The sequence below is a fragment of the Microcebus murinus genome, chromosome 11, assembly GCF_040939455.1.
Source record: "Microcebus murinus isolate Inina chromosome 11, M.murinus_Inina_mat1.0, whole genome shotgun sequence".
Classification (NCBI taxonomy): Eukaryota; Metazoa; Chordata; class Mammalia; order Primates; family Cheirogaleidae; genus Microcebus; species Microcebus murinus.
This window is the reverse complement of record NC_134114.1, coordinates 32,465,291-32,484,835: the sequence shown is the minus strand read 5'-3', so window position 1 is coordinate 32,484,835 and position 19,545 is coordinate 32,465,291. Positions and strand designations below refer to the sequence as shown.

Here is a 19,545-nt window from a genome sequence, read left to right as displayed (position 1 = left end):
ATAGAAAATGGAGCCAGAAGGTGGCTCAGATAACAATAATGGAAGCATCTGTGGAGAATCACAAAAACAGCAAGGAGCTGACAATGTCCGAGGCTCCTTTAGAATCGCTCCTCATGAAAACTTTGAGGACTCAGACAAATTCCAGACCCACTGGAATTGTCTGGAAGTTTCTCTGATTCTGTGGTTCATTACCCCCCTAATTACTGCCTTCAATAATTGTATTGTGAATGTTTGTTTGCTTGATTGTGTGCCTATGAGTCTCTTGCAATAAACCCTGCAATTGAACATTGCTAATTGGCCACTGAGTCATTGTGAAATCTTCCGGCTGGTAGAAGTTAGCATGCAGGCCATGAGAACCTGATTAAAATAACAATTAACTGCTTTGTTTAAAAAAAACTAACAACTATACTTTTTTAAAACTGTCAGAATATTTTCACCAATTAACAAATGTGTTAAAATATTTACATAAACACCTCTGTTTTGCTGTAGGTCAAAACTCAAAATGGCATACTCCATAAATGTGGGTGTTTCACTAATTCAAGGAACTAGTGCTGTTTTGGGGGTGTTTGATACCCCTACATGCTTCTCACATGTTCATGCTGACACTGTCCTAGGAGGAGTGGCAGGCAGTAGCTCTGGTTTTGACAGGTTTTTTTTTTTAATATTATTCTTTTTCAAGCAAAAATTCTTCCCATGTTTGTTATTGTCTGAATGTGCTCAGTCCCATGTGAAAATTGGCACTGTTTGTAGTCACTCCCTTAATTGCATTTGTGTTTGATAGATCAAACAGTTCTCAGATCTGTAAATTTGTGAGCTTAAAGAGAAGCTCCCTTCAAAGCATATTTCAGTCTGATATGAATCTCAAAGGATCAATTAAATTAGGCCTTATCCAATCCAAGCTGTTGTTCCCATGCCTTCCTTTGGCCAATGCTTTTATTTATTTTGTTCATCTTAAAAACATCTTGCTTTTTCCTAAGCATCCCTTACATATTTAGTGGCTTTCAATATCTTCCTTTCCCTTTGTATGTAAAACAACACCTAACAAACCAAAAGGGTTCATATTTATTAGGAGCTTCAAAAAGTAATAATACTCTTTCACTTTCTAATGTTTTCAGACATCAGTGTTTTATAAAAATTAATGAATCAATGTCATATTATCAATATCTGCTTTAGCTAATAAACTGATTTATAAAATCACAGTTCATAGCCCTTCTCTCTTTTAAATGTATCATGGACTCACAGATTTTCAGGTTCCTATTCTCCAAAGAAATCACCTATTACTCATAAAAAGGTGAGAATGCTTATTAAAAACATTGATTATGTACATGCATAAACATTCTGGGGACAAATGATAAGGGCACGAAAGAATGAGACAGTTTGAAGGCTCTAAGTCCTGGCTCCAGAGTTAGAAGTTGTAAAAGATGAGATCATTAGGATAAAGTTAAATTTGACAGTGAACTATTTACTCACAGTAATCCTAATGTTTGATTGTGTGGTGGTGGCTGGAATGATCTGTAAGGAGATTTTAATCATTCACAAAGATTGAAATTATCAAACTAATTGGCTAGACAGGGCTGTGGTCAGGTTTGCTGGGTGCTTGGTAGGTGGAATGTAAAAACCAAGATAGTGCCTGTTGAATTTGCTTGAAAGTGTGCTAACCTTATCACACTGATCTTATCTCCATGCTGGGTTCAATGCTCCTTTTTCATTTCCAATTTCCAAAAGAACTTTGTACTTACAGACAACCTAGACAGACAACCTAGACCACAGTTGATATGATATGAAGTCACCTTATAGTCTGTTTTCTCAGCTTACTTGTCTGTTTACCTTATTAGATTTTGAAGCCCTTAAGAACAAGGGATACAGATTTTTTGCTTTTATTTTTTAATCTCTGTAGTTGCAAAATTTAGCATTGTGCCTAGCATAAGCACCCAACAAACATTTATTTGATTTGATGTAATTTGATATAATACCCAATGAATGTTTGCTTGAAAATTCTGCTTTCTTGAAAATGCTGACTGGTCCCAGGTTGCCCAGCACAGAAGCGGCTATAAGAATGAATTCACTGTGAACATTTCAACCCCCCCTCCCCCTCATCTTCTCCTTTTGCCACCAGGGGACTTTAGAAATGCACTGGCCTGAAAACACAAAATCCTTGGTACTTTCCTTTGGAGCCAGTTGCACATCTGGAAGGAATCCTTTTGGCGCAGGAGGCACCTGCTAAGCCACATGTGAAGAAAGGAGGAGATAATGAAATGATTGCTTTCCTGCTGCAGATAGACCAACGTGACTATTTAAATTTGCCAAATAAATGAACTACAGGGGAGACTATCTGCTCTGTACAAATATTTTTTATGAGATTCTTTTAAAAAGTAAGTATGTATATGTGTATTTTTTCTGGGGAGAAATTATTTTAATTAGAGTCTCAAAGGGATCTGGGACCCAAAATGACTATACCTACCGCTTAGTGTAAGTAAACAGAATTTGACTTTCAAATGACAACTTTGTATTTTTTTTTTTTTTTTTTGAGACAAAGTCTCGCTTGCCCGGCTAGAGTGCCATGGCATCAACCTAGCTCACAGGAACCTCAAACTCCTGGGCTCAAGCAATCCTCCTGCCTCAGCCTCCCAAGTAGCTGGGACTACAGGCATGTGCCACCATGCCCGAATAATATTTTCTATGTATTTTTAATTGTCCAGCTAATTTCTTTCTATTTTTAGTAGAGATGGGGTCTCGCTCTTGCTCTGGCTGGTCTTGGACTCCTGAGCTCAAATGATCCACCTGCCTCAGCCTCCTAGAGTGCTAGGATTATGAGCGTGAGCCACCACGCCCAGCCAAATGGCAACCTTCTTTCTATTTTGATATGAAGTTTCATGGGAAGGATAACATCTGAGCCTTTTTGTATTTTCTGCACCCAAAACAAAAGTATCCAGTACATAGCAATCCATAGAGGCCTGTATGGACAAAATGCATTGATAGTAAAATCAAAGCTTCCTGGAAAACCACCACTATTCAGGGATGAGAGCACTTAACATTGCTCCTTACTTCACCCACCATGAACTTGGCAACTTGCAAGGATTACTAAAAAACTTTACTTCTTTCTGAAATAATAGGAACTTTGTATCCTATTTGTACATTTTGAAATTTCTCTTCCCTATGTCCGATTACTACCACTAAATTTTACTTGTATGGTACATATATTTGTAAAGATTTTACATTAGATCTTAAACAATTTTTTAGGTCTTTCAGGGCATAGGACTTCTGTGACAAAATTGAGGCCTGGTTTCCCTCAGATAAGAGGCCTATTTTCTTATTTCTTTTCCTTAAACGAAAAAGAAAAAACAGTAGTCCTGTGAGATCCCACACCAATTCAAGTTTTAAACAAAGAAAACAATCCACATAGTTCTGTAACAGCAGCACACTAGAATAATTTGAAATAGCAGTTGAAGTTTTCGACAAAGCTCAAATGGTGTGGATTAGGCTAGCACCTTATCACAGCAAAGCAAAAAAAAAAAAAAAAGGTTTTTCTTTTTTGTAAAGCAGCAGCATAACTTGCTGGCTCAGCAAATGATTTTCCCCTATTCTAGTTTGGAAAAGAACGGGCTTGGAGGCTTTCTTACCCTTGGCCCTTCTTCCCGCCCCCGACTGTACCATTAAGTCTCAGATAACGGGGTGACTAAGAAGGATAATGAACAAATTAGTAATTGTCCATAAACTTTTCCTTACTTTATGCATGGCAGCACTTGCTGTTTTCTTTTAAGTGAATGACAATAATCAGTTCAGGGATTTGCTCTTTGCAAGGTTACTGCAAGAGTGAGCGTTGAACTTTGTCCTATAGCTGAGGGGTGAGGTAAACAACAGGCCTATAAATATCAGAGTTTCTGGCTGTGGCTTGTGGAGCTGCCACAGAGAAGCAAAGAGAAAGGAAGCAGGCCCGTGGGAAGGGCTGTGTAAGTAGGAACTTTGTGTTTTCTGATAGTTGATTCTCTTAAAGTTGGGTAAATATTTTGTTTTTGAGTCTGATCAAATGTTTCTTCCTTAGAATAGATTTAGAAAAAGGTGGGTAAAAGAAATAAAAATAATAAAAAAGAAAAAGAACAAGAGTCTGAATTTGGGTGTGGTGGTGAAGTTCCCAGTGGACATATCTGACAGTTCGTTCTTTCTGCCCAGCTGAGAGCAGAGGAATCTCAAAAATCCAAAACTTTCACTCTGTAAGAGGTTGTGATATTACATAGGCAATATTATATGTTCAAATTAAAACATTTCCCACTGAAATGCAGAGTGAAACTGAAAAAAAACAGTTGCATGGATTTGAAGAACAGAGACTGAAATATACGCATTCTACAGTGCTGTAGAAATGTCCAGGGATATTGTGAGCAGCTTCAGGAAAAAAAAGTTGGGGGTGGGAGAGAGCAGGTTCAGTTCACAGTGCAGAAATGGTCAGTCAGAAAGAGTTAAGACCCATGTCACAATCAGGTGATCTGTGATTAAATGCAAAGTTTTTCAGTTTAAGTGGAGAATGAGAGATTTCAGGTGAATGAGGCCAAACTGAAGTTCAGAGGTAGAGGATAGAGAAAGTTTCTACATATCCTGCTTTTTAATGAGGAATTTAAAATAAATGTATGTGGCCAAAAAATATAGGTTTTGTAACTGAAAACAACTACTTTCCAATTGTTACTGGATCAGCTTCCAGTAAATCCGATTTTGTTATTTATCCTTATTAATTTTTATATAGCTGTCAGACAGCTAATATTATAATCAAAGGTTTATTATGTAAAAATGATTTGAAAAAACAAAACTGAACAGTCTATTGACTATGACAGAGGAAAATTTGAACGTGAACTCTGTAATCCATTACCCTCTGCCAATGGCTTATTTTTTTCATCAAAAATCTAAATGAGGGAAATAAGTGAAATAGTCTTTTCATTTATATTCACCATTTAGCTACTTGGAACTGTGTGCTCTATGGCAAAGTGAGGGTACCATGTACTGAATTTATGTGAAGGTTCTATACTAAATTTGTGCTCTAGAAAATAAGGAAAATCTAACCATTCTACTAAGAAATACAACAACTTGAATTATTCTGATATTCTCTTGGTCATAAACAAAAAAACTGGCTGCTATTACAAGGTGACCTATCTAAAAACTTATAATAACGAAGAGGTCATATTTTGTGTTTGACAGAACTAGTTTGTATTAGTCTCTTTTGTGACTGAATTACTCTCTTTGTGATTGCAGACAAGATACCTAAGCTCATAACCATAGTATTCTCAACTGCAAAAGGGGATAATGGTCACCTAGTTATTTTAAGGGTTAATTGAAATGGTAATAAAAGTGCTTAGTGACACCTGCATATTATTCTACAAATGTTCAATAAATGGTAGTTGTAATAAGGATAATTGTATTATCATTGTACATGCCATCCTAAAGAAAGTTCTTAGATTTAGTCCAAACATGCTCTCTTCTTTCTTTACATATTAGAATTTTAAAAATATTCAAATAAGTAATTGGGTTGGTCTTAACAAGTCATTTGATTAAATTTAGCCTCTGTTTCCTTCCTATTCTCTCACTGTTCTATTATTCTCTCTTCCTTTAGTTCAGCTCTTATCAAGATATTCCTATATGATAAAAAGTTTGAAATGTTAATAATGTGAAAGGTAATCAGGTTTTAAAGAATTCTATCTACATCTACCAGTGCATTAGAGCCTAGATCAATTTGATTTTTTAGCTTTTCTTACCCCAACTCCAACCACACTCCCCTGACCCCCAAAAAAGCCTTTTTTTTTTTTTTTTTTTTTTTTTAGCCTCAATCCAGTGCCAGAAAATGTGATGACTTCCTAGTTTTGGATTTTGTTCTGATCTCTCTCCACAGACTCTTCTATCAAAATGAGCCTGAATTACCTGTGTGGATTTTTCTTTGCTGAGAGAGATAGCCTTAGTTTTGGGAATATTTCTGGTCAGGTATTTAACATTTAACTTCCCTGCTCAGAGGAAGCATCTTTTAATCCAAGAATGTGCTGTCTAGTCACAGGAATTTCCTGCAATTACTGGTAGCCAATAAATAGACTAGCTGAGTGTAGATTTCAGTGAGTCTTACATGGTACAGGGGGCAGTGATTTGTGAAATTTCTTCTTGCTCAGATTTTTTTCTCTTTGGGCATATTTATCTTGGGTGTGGTAGAAACATTACAGCGGGCTGCTTTATATCTGAAGAGATTCAAATCCTTTAATATTAATGTAGAGCTAAATTTTAATGCATAAGAGAAACCAAAGGGAGCTATATTCAAGAAATTTATAAATATAGAAGGTTTGAACCTGAAGAGCTAACGCCCCAACACAAGCCACATTCACCCTGCTATACTGTCCTCACTGCCACCTTCTTTCTTCCTGGGTTCTCTTTCTATGTGTGCTCTTTTCATTTCTGTGCAGAATCCCCTACTTAGCCTTTTCTTCCTAAGATTAGTAGAGGACAGAAAGAGCAGTTAGAATTTGGTGTGTCTCAAATAAAAGTCAGGTTGTGCTTGCAGAATGTAACTTGGTTATATGAGCTACAGTCTGAACATTTTTCTAAACATATATTTTCTCCTAGAGAAGTGCTTGGCCGCCTGGATAGTCAAATCTCCATAGCATGTTACCGAATATCTTGCTAAGCCAGATAGTTAAGAGATGCTTTGACAACTCCTCTACCTTCCCCTTTATGGAAGATTTAGTGCAGGGAGGCCCATGGTAATGAGCCAAAAAGCATGGAGACAGAATCCATGGTCTAGGTATTTATATAGGAAGTAGAATTACACCTGCTGAATTTTTAGAAATTCATAGTTAATGGCTGTGAAGTTATCTATGAAGAAGACTGACAGGTTTTCTCTTTTACAGGACAACCCCAGAAATGTGGAGAAGCCTAGGGCTTGCCCTGGCTCTCTGTCTCCTCCCCATGGGAGGAACAGAGAGCCAGGGCGAAAGCTCCTTATGTAAACAACCCCCAGCCTGGAACATAGGAGATCAAGATCCAATGCTGAACTCCTCTGGTTCAGTGACTGTGGTTGCTCTTCTTCAAGCTAGCTGATACCTGTGTATTTTGCAGGCATCTAGGTAAGATTGTCTTTCTGTGGTTTAGGATAACTTAAAAGGAAAGCTATTAAATACAAACACATGAATGTACATAAAATAAAATAAAAATGGAAACAATATATTAAACCATATTTTTGGAAAAGCTATAAGTGTTTGCATAAAACATATCAGAAGAGAAAAACTGGGAGGAAATACACCAAAATGTTCACAGTGGTTTTCCTGGGGTTATGAAAATTTTTTCTTTTTGTGGACCTATACATTATAACTTCCTACTCAATATGTATTACTTGTGTAATGAAAATGTTCTAAAATGTAATGCTGCAAATAGATCAGTTATTTCAATATAAGAAGCAGAGAAGACTGTTTTGCCAATGTAGAAAGGACACTAGACTTGCTATCAGATGTCTTGGGTCATTTAAAAAATATATATTAAAAATATTTGTTGGGTTAGTCACCTCAAATCCATTGGGTAGAATTCTCTGTACAGTTGTTCCCCAGTGACTATGGAGGATTTGGTTATAGGATGCCCCTCATATACAAAAATCCATGGACGCCTCACGCCTGTAATCCTAGCACTCTGGGAGGCCAAGGCAGGAGGATTGCTCAAGGTCAGGAGTTCGAAGCCAGCCTGAGCAAAAGTGAGACCCCATGCCCACTAAAAATAGAAAGAAATTAATTGGTCAACTAAAAATATATAGAAAAAATTAGCTGGACATGGTGGCACATGCCTGTAGTTCCAGCTACTCGGGAGGCTGAGGCAGGAGGATTGAGTGAGCCCAGGAGTTTGAGGTTGCTGTGAGTTAGGCTGACACCACGGCACTCTAGCCTGGGCCACAGAGCGAGACTTTGTCAAAAAAAAAAAAAATCCATGGATGCTCAAGTCCCTTATATAAAAAGTCATTGTATTTGCATATAATCTATGCACATCCTACCATATATTTTAAATCAACCCTAGATTACTTATAATACCTAATACAATGTAAATGCTATGTTATTAGTTGTTATACTGTATTATTTAGGGAACAATGACAAGAAAAATGTCTACCTATTCAGTACTGACAGAACCATACATTTTTTTCTGAATATTTTTTATCTGCGGTTCATTGAATCTATACTATCTGTGAGATGGAGTCTTCAAAAGTTTCAGAGTCTTTTATAATATAAAGAACAAGTATGGGTCAGTCAAAAGTAGTAAGAAGGAAGACTTTCATGTAGAAAAATATAGAATAAGAAGGAAGAAAGTACTAATCAAATTTAATGAGATTATTCACCTTTTGTATTTTTTTCCCAAATATTTTAGATTGGAAGACCTGCGAGTAAAACTGGAGAAAGAAGGATATTCTAATATTTCCTATGTAGTGGTTAATCATCAAGGAATCTCTTCTCGATTAAACTATATACATCTTAAGAATAAAGTCTCAGAACATATTCCTGTTTATCAACAAGAAGAACACCAAACTGATGTCTGGACTCTTTTAAATGGAAACAAAGATGACTTCCTCATATATGACAGGTGTGTACACATACTCCCCCCAAATTAAAAGATACCTGCTTTGTATCTATTTATTTATTTTTTCTACCACACATAGCAGTCTTCTTTATTGTTAAATACAATGATGCATTTTAGTCCTCATCTCATATAATCTCTCTTTAACTTTTAGAAATGAAAAACTGCTCCTTACTTTTTGGAATACTCTCATCTTTTGATTGCTATGACACTTATATTCTGTGGGTTTTCCCCACATCCCTCCTCTTTCTTCTCTTCCTTCTCCTACCCTCCCTCCTCCTCCTCCTTCTTATTCTTCTTCCCATATTCTTCCTGTGTTTATTTTGTACCTGTTTGTGTTATTCAGGTCTATTTAGGTTTCCTGCATATTTATTCTACCTGAGCAATCTCATCTATTCCTTGATTACAATTACAATGTATATACTGATGATCTCAAATACATATACAAAGCTCAAACACAATGACTAAACTCCAGACCAATATATATACGTCATAGATATATTCACAAACATCTTAAATTCAATTAATCAAATCTGAACTGATTATCTTTTCCTAAAACCTGCTTATACTTTAACCTTTGTGTGAGTTATATAAAACAACCCTCAGGGGCAGATGCAGCCAAGCAATAGGGCATATAATCCTTATAATCCTTAGTGCTTCCCACCCCATCATCTACTATGTTGCAAGACATCACAAAAATCATCGTGTGGTAGTGGCCTTGCCATCATCTACCATTTATAAAACTGTGTGACAGGCATGTATTACCGACTCCTTCCATCACACCTTCCATCCTCAGTCAATCACCTAATTGGATTTTAAATCCTTGGTATATTTACCTTATTTCCATAATCATTATCTCAGTTTACTTCACCATTGCCTCTTCTCTAGATTTTTGCACCAATTTCCTCACTTGATTCCTTCCTGCTTTATATTTAATAGGAAGTGGTTTGAAATAAGACATTTGCCTTTGCTTTTTACCAAATACTCAGTTTCAAAATAAACCCATTAAAGGGCTTGGTTTTACAATTTTTGAAATGACTTTCTTAAAAGTCTTTGAAATGACTTTTGCCTGCCTTTTTGTAAGGCATGCAGAAGAGTTCAGCATTCCAGTAGGGAAATGAAGAAAATTGATTATGTATTTTTTCCTCTATAAATTGGTATACTGTTTAAATTAAAAGAAGAATCAATTTGTATATCATGCACAATTCTAACCTAAGTAGTTTGCAGCTGAATAGTCACATTTTGCAGACCACATTTGCTTATGTCTAATCTAATTAATAATTTTAAGGCTACCTGAATTTCTGATCTGTAGTGTGTTAATCATTTAAGCATGATCTGCATGAATCTGCTTTTGATTCCATGAACAAATAAAACATTCATATTTTGAAGGAACCTCAATGCATGCATTATCTGCTTTTATAAACATTGTTTGTGTTTTTTTTCTTTTGGCTCTTCATAGTCAGGTGAGCCAGACTCTGCCTAGGCCCAAGCCCTACTTGGTCTTATATTACTATTTTTTAATGTCACATTTCATTCTTTTAGGCTTCTAAACTTCTAATTTCTTCAGTTGTGAATTATTACCCTATGGTTTCATATAAAACAATATATACTGGGTAAAATGTGAGCAAGAAGAACATTTCAAACCCACTATTTCTGAGAATGCCAAATGTTATAATTCCAGTTCTTTTATTGTGCTGAAATTTTTGTTGCCTTAGATATGTATTTAAATAAATGGGCTACTGGTCAAGGGCTTTGAGATCTTTTTGTTATGCTATGTTTTCTTGCTGTGTTGAATTTGTGCTGCCTTAGCAGTTATGAAAAGTTCATGTGATTTGCAAAGTCTAATTTATTAAGTCAGCAGTTTGGGCTCTGGTAGAATTTCTAAGTCAATTACAAAATTGAATTTGACCACATCACAATGACTATACTACACATTTTTTATATTATGTAGTGACATAATCTATAACATTTCAAAATGCTAGTCTTAAGGCTCCCTGTAGTCTTGCTATGACATGACCTGGTATGCAGAGGCTTGGGAGCTCATTTGTAGATCCCATTGAATGAAATTTACTGAAAGTATGAGAGGATCTTAGTTATAACGCCATTAAACCTACAATAGCTACCTCACACTATGTTTAAGTACAATCATGATACAGAAAAGATTGTAATGACATTCATTATATTTTTTCTCTTGTTTTTTAGATGTGGCCGTCTTGTATATCATCTTGGTTTGCCTTATTCCTTCCTAACTTTCCCATATGTAGAAGACGCCATTAAGATCACTTACTGTGAAAAGAAATGTGGAAACTGCTCTCTCACGGTATTTTTCTCAATTATTTTTCCTGAGAGAAAGAGGAAATCTTTTAAGAGCTATCTAAATAAGTTAGTGTTTCATAATAAATTAGTAATCAATGTTTTTGTTGGTATGCTAACAACAATAATTTTTATAATTACACACATCTCCTGTTATATAATATATACTTTAAAATATATTTTTGAGATCCATATTGCTGCCTTTATCTAGAAGGGTTAGACAATAAAAATCAGCATAGATCCCATATTTCAATTACCACCAAATAATGTTGCATAAGTGCGCAAAGAATTTAGTCAACACATAAAACAATATTATTATAGTTACCTGAACATGTTCACACAAGAACACAGTGATAGCAAAGCTTATCCATGGCATTAGATGAAATGGAGTTGGGGCCAGAAAACTACTTAATTAATCAAGGGTGCAAGACTATTAGACTTTCACTGAAGTCCTTATAATAGGATTCTGTAGTCTGAATTACTACATTTACTTCAAAATGAAATGTTTTCTACTTATTACTGATATTTCTAAGAAGCAGTATATTTAAATCTTTTTTTAACAAAAAAGATACTCAAATAATTGATTTTGATTTGTATTAACTATGCTTGTTTTCCTTCATATTGAAAAGGAAAATAATTTGAAACAATGTTTCCTTGATAAGGGCAGATTGTCAAAATTTGAACTCAGGTTTAAAAACAATTCTAAATTTTATCTGTGAGCTGTACCTTCTCCAGATTTTTTCCAGCTTTTAAGAAAGTCACCTCAAATTTTTACAAATCATTTCATTAATTTATTTAGTTGTTAAAGAGCATATCAGGTTAATTACATTATTTATGTAATTTTTCACATTTTAATCTTCATAATAATCTATGAGGGTTATTTTACTGCTTATAAAGATGTGAAAACTGAGCTAATGCAAGGAAAGTATTAACTCAATGTTTAACCTATACTAAGCACTCAATAAATGCTAACTATATTGATTCCTCATATTTTGGGACTATTTCTTTATTTTTCATTTGTGCAAATGCTCAATAGATATAAATATACCTAGTTATATTGAAGAAAGGCAGAAAAAATTCCCATAATATGCTTAAAATTTATGAACCACCTGTAAATAAGAATTACAGATGAGATACTGAGCTGATAGGTATCTGATATGCCAAATCAAATTAGAGTTTTTCTATTTCTTGTCTCCTAGATGCCATCAATTATATGACATATTATTTATGTACTATTAAGAAAAAAATATTACCAATTAAAATAGGATACAGTGCGAAAATACCAGTAGGATACATTCTAATTTTAGAGATACTAAAATGTAAGAAAATGTGTACCATAGAATCAACAAAATATTGTAGTTTTTGAAATTAGACTGCTACAGCTATTTGTGTTTAATAATTGAATACTTCAAACATTACACAGTATATTTTAAACATTTATCAAATTATTTATGATTATAATAATACTTTTGAATTTAGAAGTAATTCAGAAATAATAAAAAAATGAACCACTCAGTAGTTGTACGCTAAAATCCAATGGAATTTATAACCTTTTAAAATCTTTAAAACATCAAACCATATCACTTAGAAAGTCTTTGGATTCTAACTTGATTTTTTTTTATTTCGGCATATTATGGGGGTACAGATTTTAAGGTTTCAATAAATGCCCATTTCCCCCCCTCCCCCCACAAGTCTGAGTCTCCATCATGACCATCCCCCAGATGGTGCACATCTCACTCATTATCTAACTTGATTTTGTAATTTTATTTACAAGTCAACTTTAAGTTGAGGTTTAACATTATGTTGCTATATTTGTAGGCTTTGAGTCTGTGATTTATAGGTACCACAAAACAATAAAAGACTTTCAGTAAGTTAAAGAACTAGGATCACGTGGCATGGAATATTATGGTCAATGGGAAATGGGCGGTAATTTGCTACTTTCACCTGGCAGCACTATAGTTGTGACACATTAGCAAAACTTTGATTGAAATTCACAACATATCCTGGCATAGGTTGAAGTATGAAAAACCACCAAATTTGAGCAGAGTTTATCGGCATTTTTGAATTATCAGAGGGAAATTAGTATTAGTTTAGATGCATTGTTGACACAGGGAGGAAAGATTCCACAGAGGTCAACTGATTTTATAATTTGATCAACTTTACCACAACCTAAGTTGTTTTAGCCAGTTTACTTCATTTTGTTTCTGCAGGTATAAGTACAGTGGTTTGACTTTCTCTTTAAGCTTTTTCTTTTCTTTTCTTTTCTTTTTTTTTTTTTTTTGAGACAAAGTCTCACTTTGTTGCTCAGGCTAGAGTGAGTGCCGTGGAGTCAATCTAGCTCACACCAACCTCAATCTCCTGGGCTCAAGCAATCCTACTGCCTCAGCCTCCTGAGTAGCTGGGACTACAGGCATGTACCACCATGCCTAGCTAATTTTTCTCTATATATTAGTTGGCCAATTAATTTCTTTGTATTTATAGTAGATACTGGGTCTCGCTCTTGCTCAGGCTGGTTTCATACTCCTAACCTTGAGCAATCCGCCCGCCTTGGCTTCCCAGAGTGCTAGGATTACAGGCATGAGCCACCGTGCCCGGCCTCTTTATGCCTTTAATAAAAAGTGTAGGTGTTGTGACCAATGTCAGACTCTTAACTCATTAATAGGATTTTAAAAAAAAATCATAGCCAGCTCTATCCTAATTAAGTAGTTGAAATTTCATAAGTGTTAGCTACATGAATCCTTTTTCATGCATTCCTGCTAAATCTATAAATTTGTTGATAAGTGATTTGTAAATTTGTTCCAGACTCTCGAAAGTGAAGACTTCTGTAAAAATGTATCTTTGGCTACTGTGGAAAAAACAACTGAAGCTCCGAAGCCCCATCACCACCACAGGCACCATCACAAACATGGGCATCGGCATCTTGGGAGCAGTGAGCATTCAGAGAATCAGCAACCAGAGGCACCAGATGCTCCTACTCATGCCCCTCTAGACCTTCATCACCACCATAAGCACAAGGGTCAACACAGGCAGGGTCACTCTGACAGCTGAGATATGCCAGGCAGTGAAGGTTTACAACTTGCACACAAGAAGCTCTGACAAAAGAGATGTAAAAATCAATTACTCTGCAAGTTGCCCAAAGATTCAGAGTCGGCTCCTAGTAGCTGATGCTGACATTGTCGACATCTGATATTTGAAAAAGCAGGGTCCGCAATCACCTGACAGTGTAAAGAAAACCTCCCATCTTTATGTAGCTGACAGGGACTTTTGGCAGAGGAGAAAGTCATTGAATCTTGTCAATGACGTTTGCCTCCAGCTGCCTGACAAATAAGTCAGCATCTCATGCCCCCAGAAGCCAGTGCCAATTGAAGCTGAACTATTAAGGGAAAAAAGTGACAATGACCTTCAAACTAAATATTTAAAGTAGGATATATTCCCCAAGTCAGTCTAGACACAATTTCATTTCTAGCATTTTTACAAACTATCTAATTAGTGAACCAAAACCAGAAACTGGATTTGTACAAACATGGAGAAATCTACTGAAGTAGCTCCCAAATTCTAAATTTTATATCATAGAAATTTTAACCCAAATCATATATTTATTGTGGGGCAACTGAAAGGTGATTGCAGCCTGTGGTTAGTATGTCTTTTTTTTTCTTTTTCCAGCATTCTACTTGCATTAATGAGAACAAAAACATAAACTATGACCTAGGGGTTTTTGTTGGATACTTAGCAATTTAGAATGGAAGAAGAACAACAAAGACATGCTTTCCATATTTTTCTTTACTTAGCTCTCAAAACAACATTATCTTTGTCTTTTTAATCTCACATTTTTGACTGATTTAACTTTTAAGGAAAGGTATTTTAAAATCCAGAAATACTTAACACATGAATATTTTGCTAAAAAGCACATATGACTACATTTTAAATACTCATTTATCTTTTTCTATATCTAAGACTCATATTGATTTTTACTATCACATATGAATAAAACCTTTTATCTTGTTTTCTTTCTTTAACATTGTATCTCACTCTTCTAAAATTTGAGTGGCTATCTTGAAAGATATAAAGGAAAGGTTAAAAGAATGTTGTTTGTCTCTAGAGTGCTTAGAAAGTATTTCCATAGTCAATGATGGTTTAATAGGTAAACTAAACCCTATAAACCTGAACTCCTTTATGGCTAATACTATTAAGAATATAGCACATAAGTGGCTAAGGTATGGATTTGTCTAAATAAACTCAATTTTAAAAAGTTCAAAGCTGTAGTTTTTGTGTGTTATTATTTAGTTGGTATGCTTATATTGAAAATAGAAGTGAATTTTTTCAATTGCTTTTAAAGAAATTAAGTAGCAACTAATGAATTTACTGCTATGCTCAAAACCGTCTTCGCTTAAAGTGAGAATCTTTGCCAGTAGACAGGCGCTGCTCTAAATCGCGAATGGTATTACGAAGAATTGCAATCTCCTTGTTTTTTTCTTCTTGAAAATGTTGAAGCTTCTAAATAAAGCAGAAAATATTTGTTATTGCAATGAAGAAATAATATAATTTTGTACAAGAAACAACAAAATGACAACAAAAAATGCATTTCTGGTATAAGTTGGTATTTAAAGAGAGACTTTATTTATTTATTTATTTATTAAGGCAGAGTCTCACTCTGTTGCCCTGGCTAGAGTGCCGTGGCATCAGCCTAGCTCACAGCAACCTCAAACTCCTGGGCTCAAGCAATCGTTCTGCCTCAGCCTCCCGAGTAGCTGGGACTACAGGCATGTGCCACCATGCCTGGCTAACTTTATATATATATATATATATATATATATATATATATATATATATATATATTTTGTTGTTGTTGTTGTTGGCCAATTAATTTCTTTCTATTTTTTTAGTAGAGACAGGGTCTTGCTCTTGCTCAGGCTGGTTTCAAACTCCTGGCCTTGAGCAATCCTCCCGCCTCGGCCTCCCAGAGTGCTAGGATTACAGGGGTGAGCCACTGTGCCCGGCCAGAGAGACGTTATTTTGAAAGGTTTATAATTTCAGTTTTGTGGGACTTAATGGGTAAAACTGGTATAAGAATGAAAAAAAACACCCCTGTTAAATATATTGTTAATTAATATTAGATAATTTTTATAGAAACACACTAAGAAAATGTATTTTCTTAAGCAATAGTCATGGGATAAAAACTCACATACCCTTCTGTAGATACTTTGTGGCAAAGCAGTAGAATCCGGATATGATTTTGATTTAATCTGAACTTTTGCTAGTTTGGCATCAAACTGAACCAAGTTTAAAAAGAAAGTTATTGAGACTAGTTAAACAATTAGAAACAATTGTTTTATAAATATAAATAAAATAAAACATCCATGAAATCATTTGACATATCTGTAATTGAAGTGTATTTCTTATATAACAGATGATAGAAAAATCTTTAAGAAACAATTTTTTAAGAAAGAGCAAGAATACACACCATTAACCCTGCTTGCATGTTAAAATTACCTGGGGAGCTTTTTAAAAGTACCAAATGCCTAGGTACTATCTTAGAGATTCTAGGGTGTGTCTGGCATCATCTTTTTCTCAAAACATCAGGTGATTTATCATGCAGCCAGTGTTGAGAATGTAATTTAACTTAAAGATAGATAAAAATATTTTCACATTACCATGAATGTATTGTAAAGAATATATAGTGTACTCAACAGTTATGGGAGAAAAACTTACATATTCTTCTGTAGAGATTTCTGAAGGCACACAAAATTTTACTAAGATTTTGTCTTAGTTTGAACTCCTGCTGGTTTGAATTAAACTGATTAGGTTAAAAAATTTCTCATAAGTCATTCTTACAGGCCAATTTTTTTTCTTTTTTTGCACAATATTCCATTGCAATTCTTCCCTTCAGATTTAGTTTAGTGTAGCCTCTCTGAGGACTAAGAATAAATTCTGTGAGATTGTGTTCTAGTTGGAGGAGAGAAAAGGGTAGGTACAAGGGAGACAAATAACAAGGAATTCTGTATACCAGTCAAATAATAGAGTCTGGCTAGACCAGTGACAGAGCCAAGATGGCAAACAAAATGAAAATTCCCAAATAGTGGATTAGAAGTTGGTGGTAGATCTTAAAACATGAACTATTAATTTCAGTTGGCCATTTAGCCCTCTGTGGTTTGTGGGTACACTTGACCAGATGGCAGCAGCAAAGAGCCTTTAAAGTCAACATCAGTTCCCTTTCTACACAGTGATTACATATGGTACTTCACCAAGCACCCCAGGATACCAAAGTTTCAGGAAAATGAATAGTAAATTATCTTAACTAAGACCTGTGAATTCTTATACCATTAAAAACAAAATGAGAGTTGGGGGGTAGGGAGAAGCAATGGAAGCATAAATCAAAGGGAGATGGGTTAGAACCTAGAAAAAAATTTAAAGAATGAATGTTTTGTTAAAATATGATTATCTTTGGGATTCTGACATCTGGTTAAATAACCTACTTGAAAGGATTCAGAGAAAAGAGCTAGAGCCCTTTGCCTTTGAGATGCCCTGTTTAAAGTTCCTTTAATTTTTTTTTAAAGAATTTGGTTTGTTTGGCCCTGGAATATATATATTTCTAGAAATTTATTATGGAGAAATTTGTCTCTTTTTATCCAAATAAAGCAAAAGGGATTTCTGGTTGGTTTACCAGGGTTCCACAATTTCTGTTGCAGAGAGACTAATGTTAAAGATTAGAAACCCTCTTCCTATGCTGGAATGGTAGTCTTACGAAGCCTGCATAGATCTGAGTCATCCCTGAGTTATCTGTCCCCATGGCTCAGAGGAAATAACACCCTCTCTGGAAACCAGGACCTTTTGAACAACTGAAGAGTTCCACCTTCAGGCCAAGTGCTGAAAGGCAGTTTAGCTGACAGTTACGTGGAGTTTGAGCATTGCATTTGATAGAGAATGAATATGTATGAAGCCCTCTCACAGGATTGTTTCTAGTCCTGAAATTTATCTCACTGTGATGAAAAATAATCAAAGAACAGTTTAGACTATGGGATATGTCCTCAAGTTTAGCATATTCTTAAACCTACCTCTAGCTGTAGCTTTATTATTTCACTTTGTTTTTCCTTTTCTTGGGTTCTTAATTTTGCATTTAACTCTGAAATTTCCATTTCCTTTTTCTTGATTAGTTCTTTGTGCTTTTCTTCATTTAATTCAACTGAATAAAATAAAAATAAATAAAATTCATTAATTTAACATTTCAAAAATATTATAAGCCTATATTTCTTTAGTACTTTAAATAGTTCACAAGAAAGTAAATTTTATTGATAAAAATATTTTAGAAATTATGTGTAGGGTAGACCTTTTATATATTTTTGACAAGACCATGGCATAATGTTTGAAACACAAAGGTCACTCATCAAATGCTTTTGAATAAGTAAACTCATTTGTACTCTTAAACATCAATAACCTAGAAAATAAATAGGTGATTCAGTGGTTAAAGAGGGCACAAAGCCTGGGTTCCCACGTGTAAAGCCCCAAACTTATGGATGACTCTAGAGCTACATCAAGCCCCTGCTATACTATTCCATATGATTAGGCTTCTGTCATGTTCACATATGTCACTAGGCTTCATCAAATTTCCTCTTCTCTCTATTTTCTTTTTTTGTTTGTTTGTTTGTTGGCTATTTTATTGAAAACAACAAATCGAGCCTCTGATGTACCAAGTAGGTCCAAAGTTGTTGACCGTATTTATAGTCTCTACAAACTTACAGCCTGTAAACGTAACATGGATAATGAAAGAATGCTTTATAAACAAAAGAATTCTTCTGTAAGCATTCCCTTTTCTCCAGAAACAGCTGTAAGGACCAGAATAGTTTCAAGACTTAAGCTAGATTGGGTTTTGAGATAGCATGGAAGAAATCACAGACCCCCTGCAAGCTATTCAAATGGTGATGGACACACTAGGGATTCCTTATTAGTAAAGAACTCTACAGGCCGGCAATCAGCACTGAGGATAACAGGCCACAACCCCACAAGTCCACACTCATGCTGTGTTCACCAACCCAAGTGAAGACCTTCCTTCAAGCAGACGAGAAGAAAGACTGCTGTGCTTCTTGTACTATGGTATAATTATAACATTTTATACTTTTTAAAACATTTACAAATAAAAATCTAAAGTATCAAAATTCAAATTAAAAAAAATCTGACTGACTTAATCCAGTCAGTGGACATCTAAAGCCATCACAGACCACTGGGATCAAGCAATAAGTGGGAATGCTGCCCAACGGCCTCTCCTGTTCCTACCCACCCCCAATGCTGCACGAGGCCTGGCAGTGAGTTCTGGCCACTATGATGGCAACTGTCACCCCTGCCATCCCGGTGCAGAGGCTGGGGCCACCCATCAGCATGCCATGAGGTGGCAGAATCTTTCATCACAAGGAAATGACCACGGGTATAGCTTCCCCAATTTAAATTTTTTAATTTTAAAGTAAACTTCATTCTAGAAAATGCAAAGTTGGGGAAGGACAGAAAAAGATCACACACCACTCCACCACTTCTCATATTCTCCAGGGCTGCTCAGCTGAGACACCATTTCCTGAGCTCTCTCTGGGACCAGGTTCGCAAGTGGCGGAACACTCGCAGGGCGGTGGCCAGGGGCCCAGCAGCCGATGAACAGTCGGCCTCCACTGCCTC

At 35.4% G+C, this 19,545-nt stretch overlaps 2 protein-coding genes across 2 annotated transcripts in view; one reads left to right on the top strand and one right to left on the bottom strand.

The window, feature by feature from the left end:
- The first annotated feature begins 3,834 nt into the window (after nt 1–3,834).
- SELENOP (selenoprotein P) lies at nt 3,835–15,143 on the top strand. The gene is made up of 5 exons (XM_012777767.3): nt 3,835–3,950; nt 6,873–7,088; nt 8,368–8,580; nt 10,777–10,894; nt 13,690–15,143. The coding sequence occupies exons 2-5, from the start codon at nt 6,886–6,888 to the stop codon at nt 14,251–14,253; spliced, it is 1,098 nt and encodes a 365-aa protein (XP_012633221.1). The 5' UTR covers nt 3,835–3,950; nt 6,873–6,885; the 3' UTR covers nt 14,254–15,143.
- Nucleotides 15,144–15,173: 30 nt separating this feature from the next.
- CCDC152 (coiled-coil domain containing 152) overlaps nt 15,174–19,545 on the bottom strand; it is a 36,812-nt gene continuing 32,440 nt past the window's right edge. The window contains exons 7-9 of the mRNA XM_076007997.1: nt 17,940–18,067; nt 16,074–16,157; nt 15,174–15,381 (exon numbers count right to left, since the gene is read on the bottom strand). Of these exons, the coding sequence (XP_075864112.1) occupies nt 15,259–15,381; nt 16,074–16,157; nt 17,940–18,067 (335 nt within the window). The 3' untranslated portion in view covers nt 15,174–15,258. The remainder of the gene's footprint in view (nt 15,382–16,073; nt 16,158–17,939; nt 18,068–19,545) is intronic.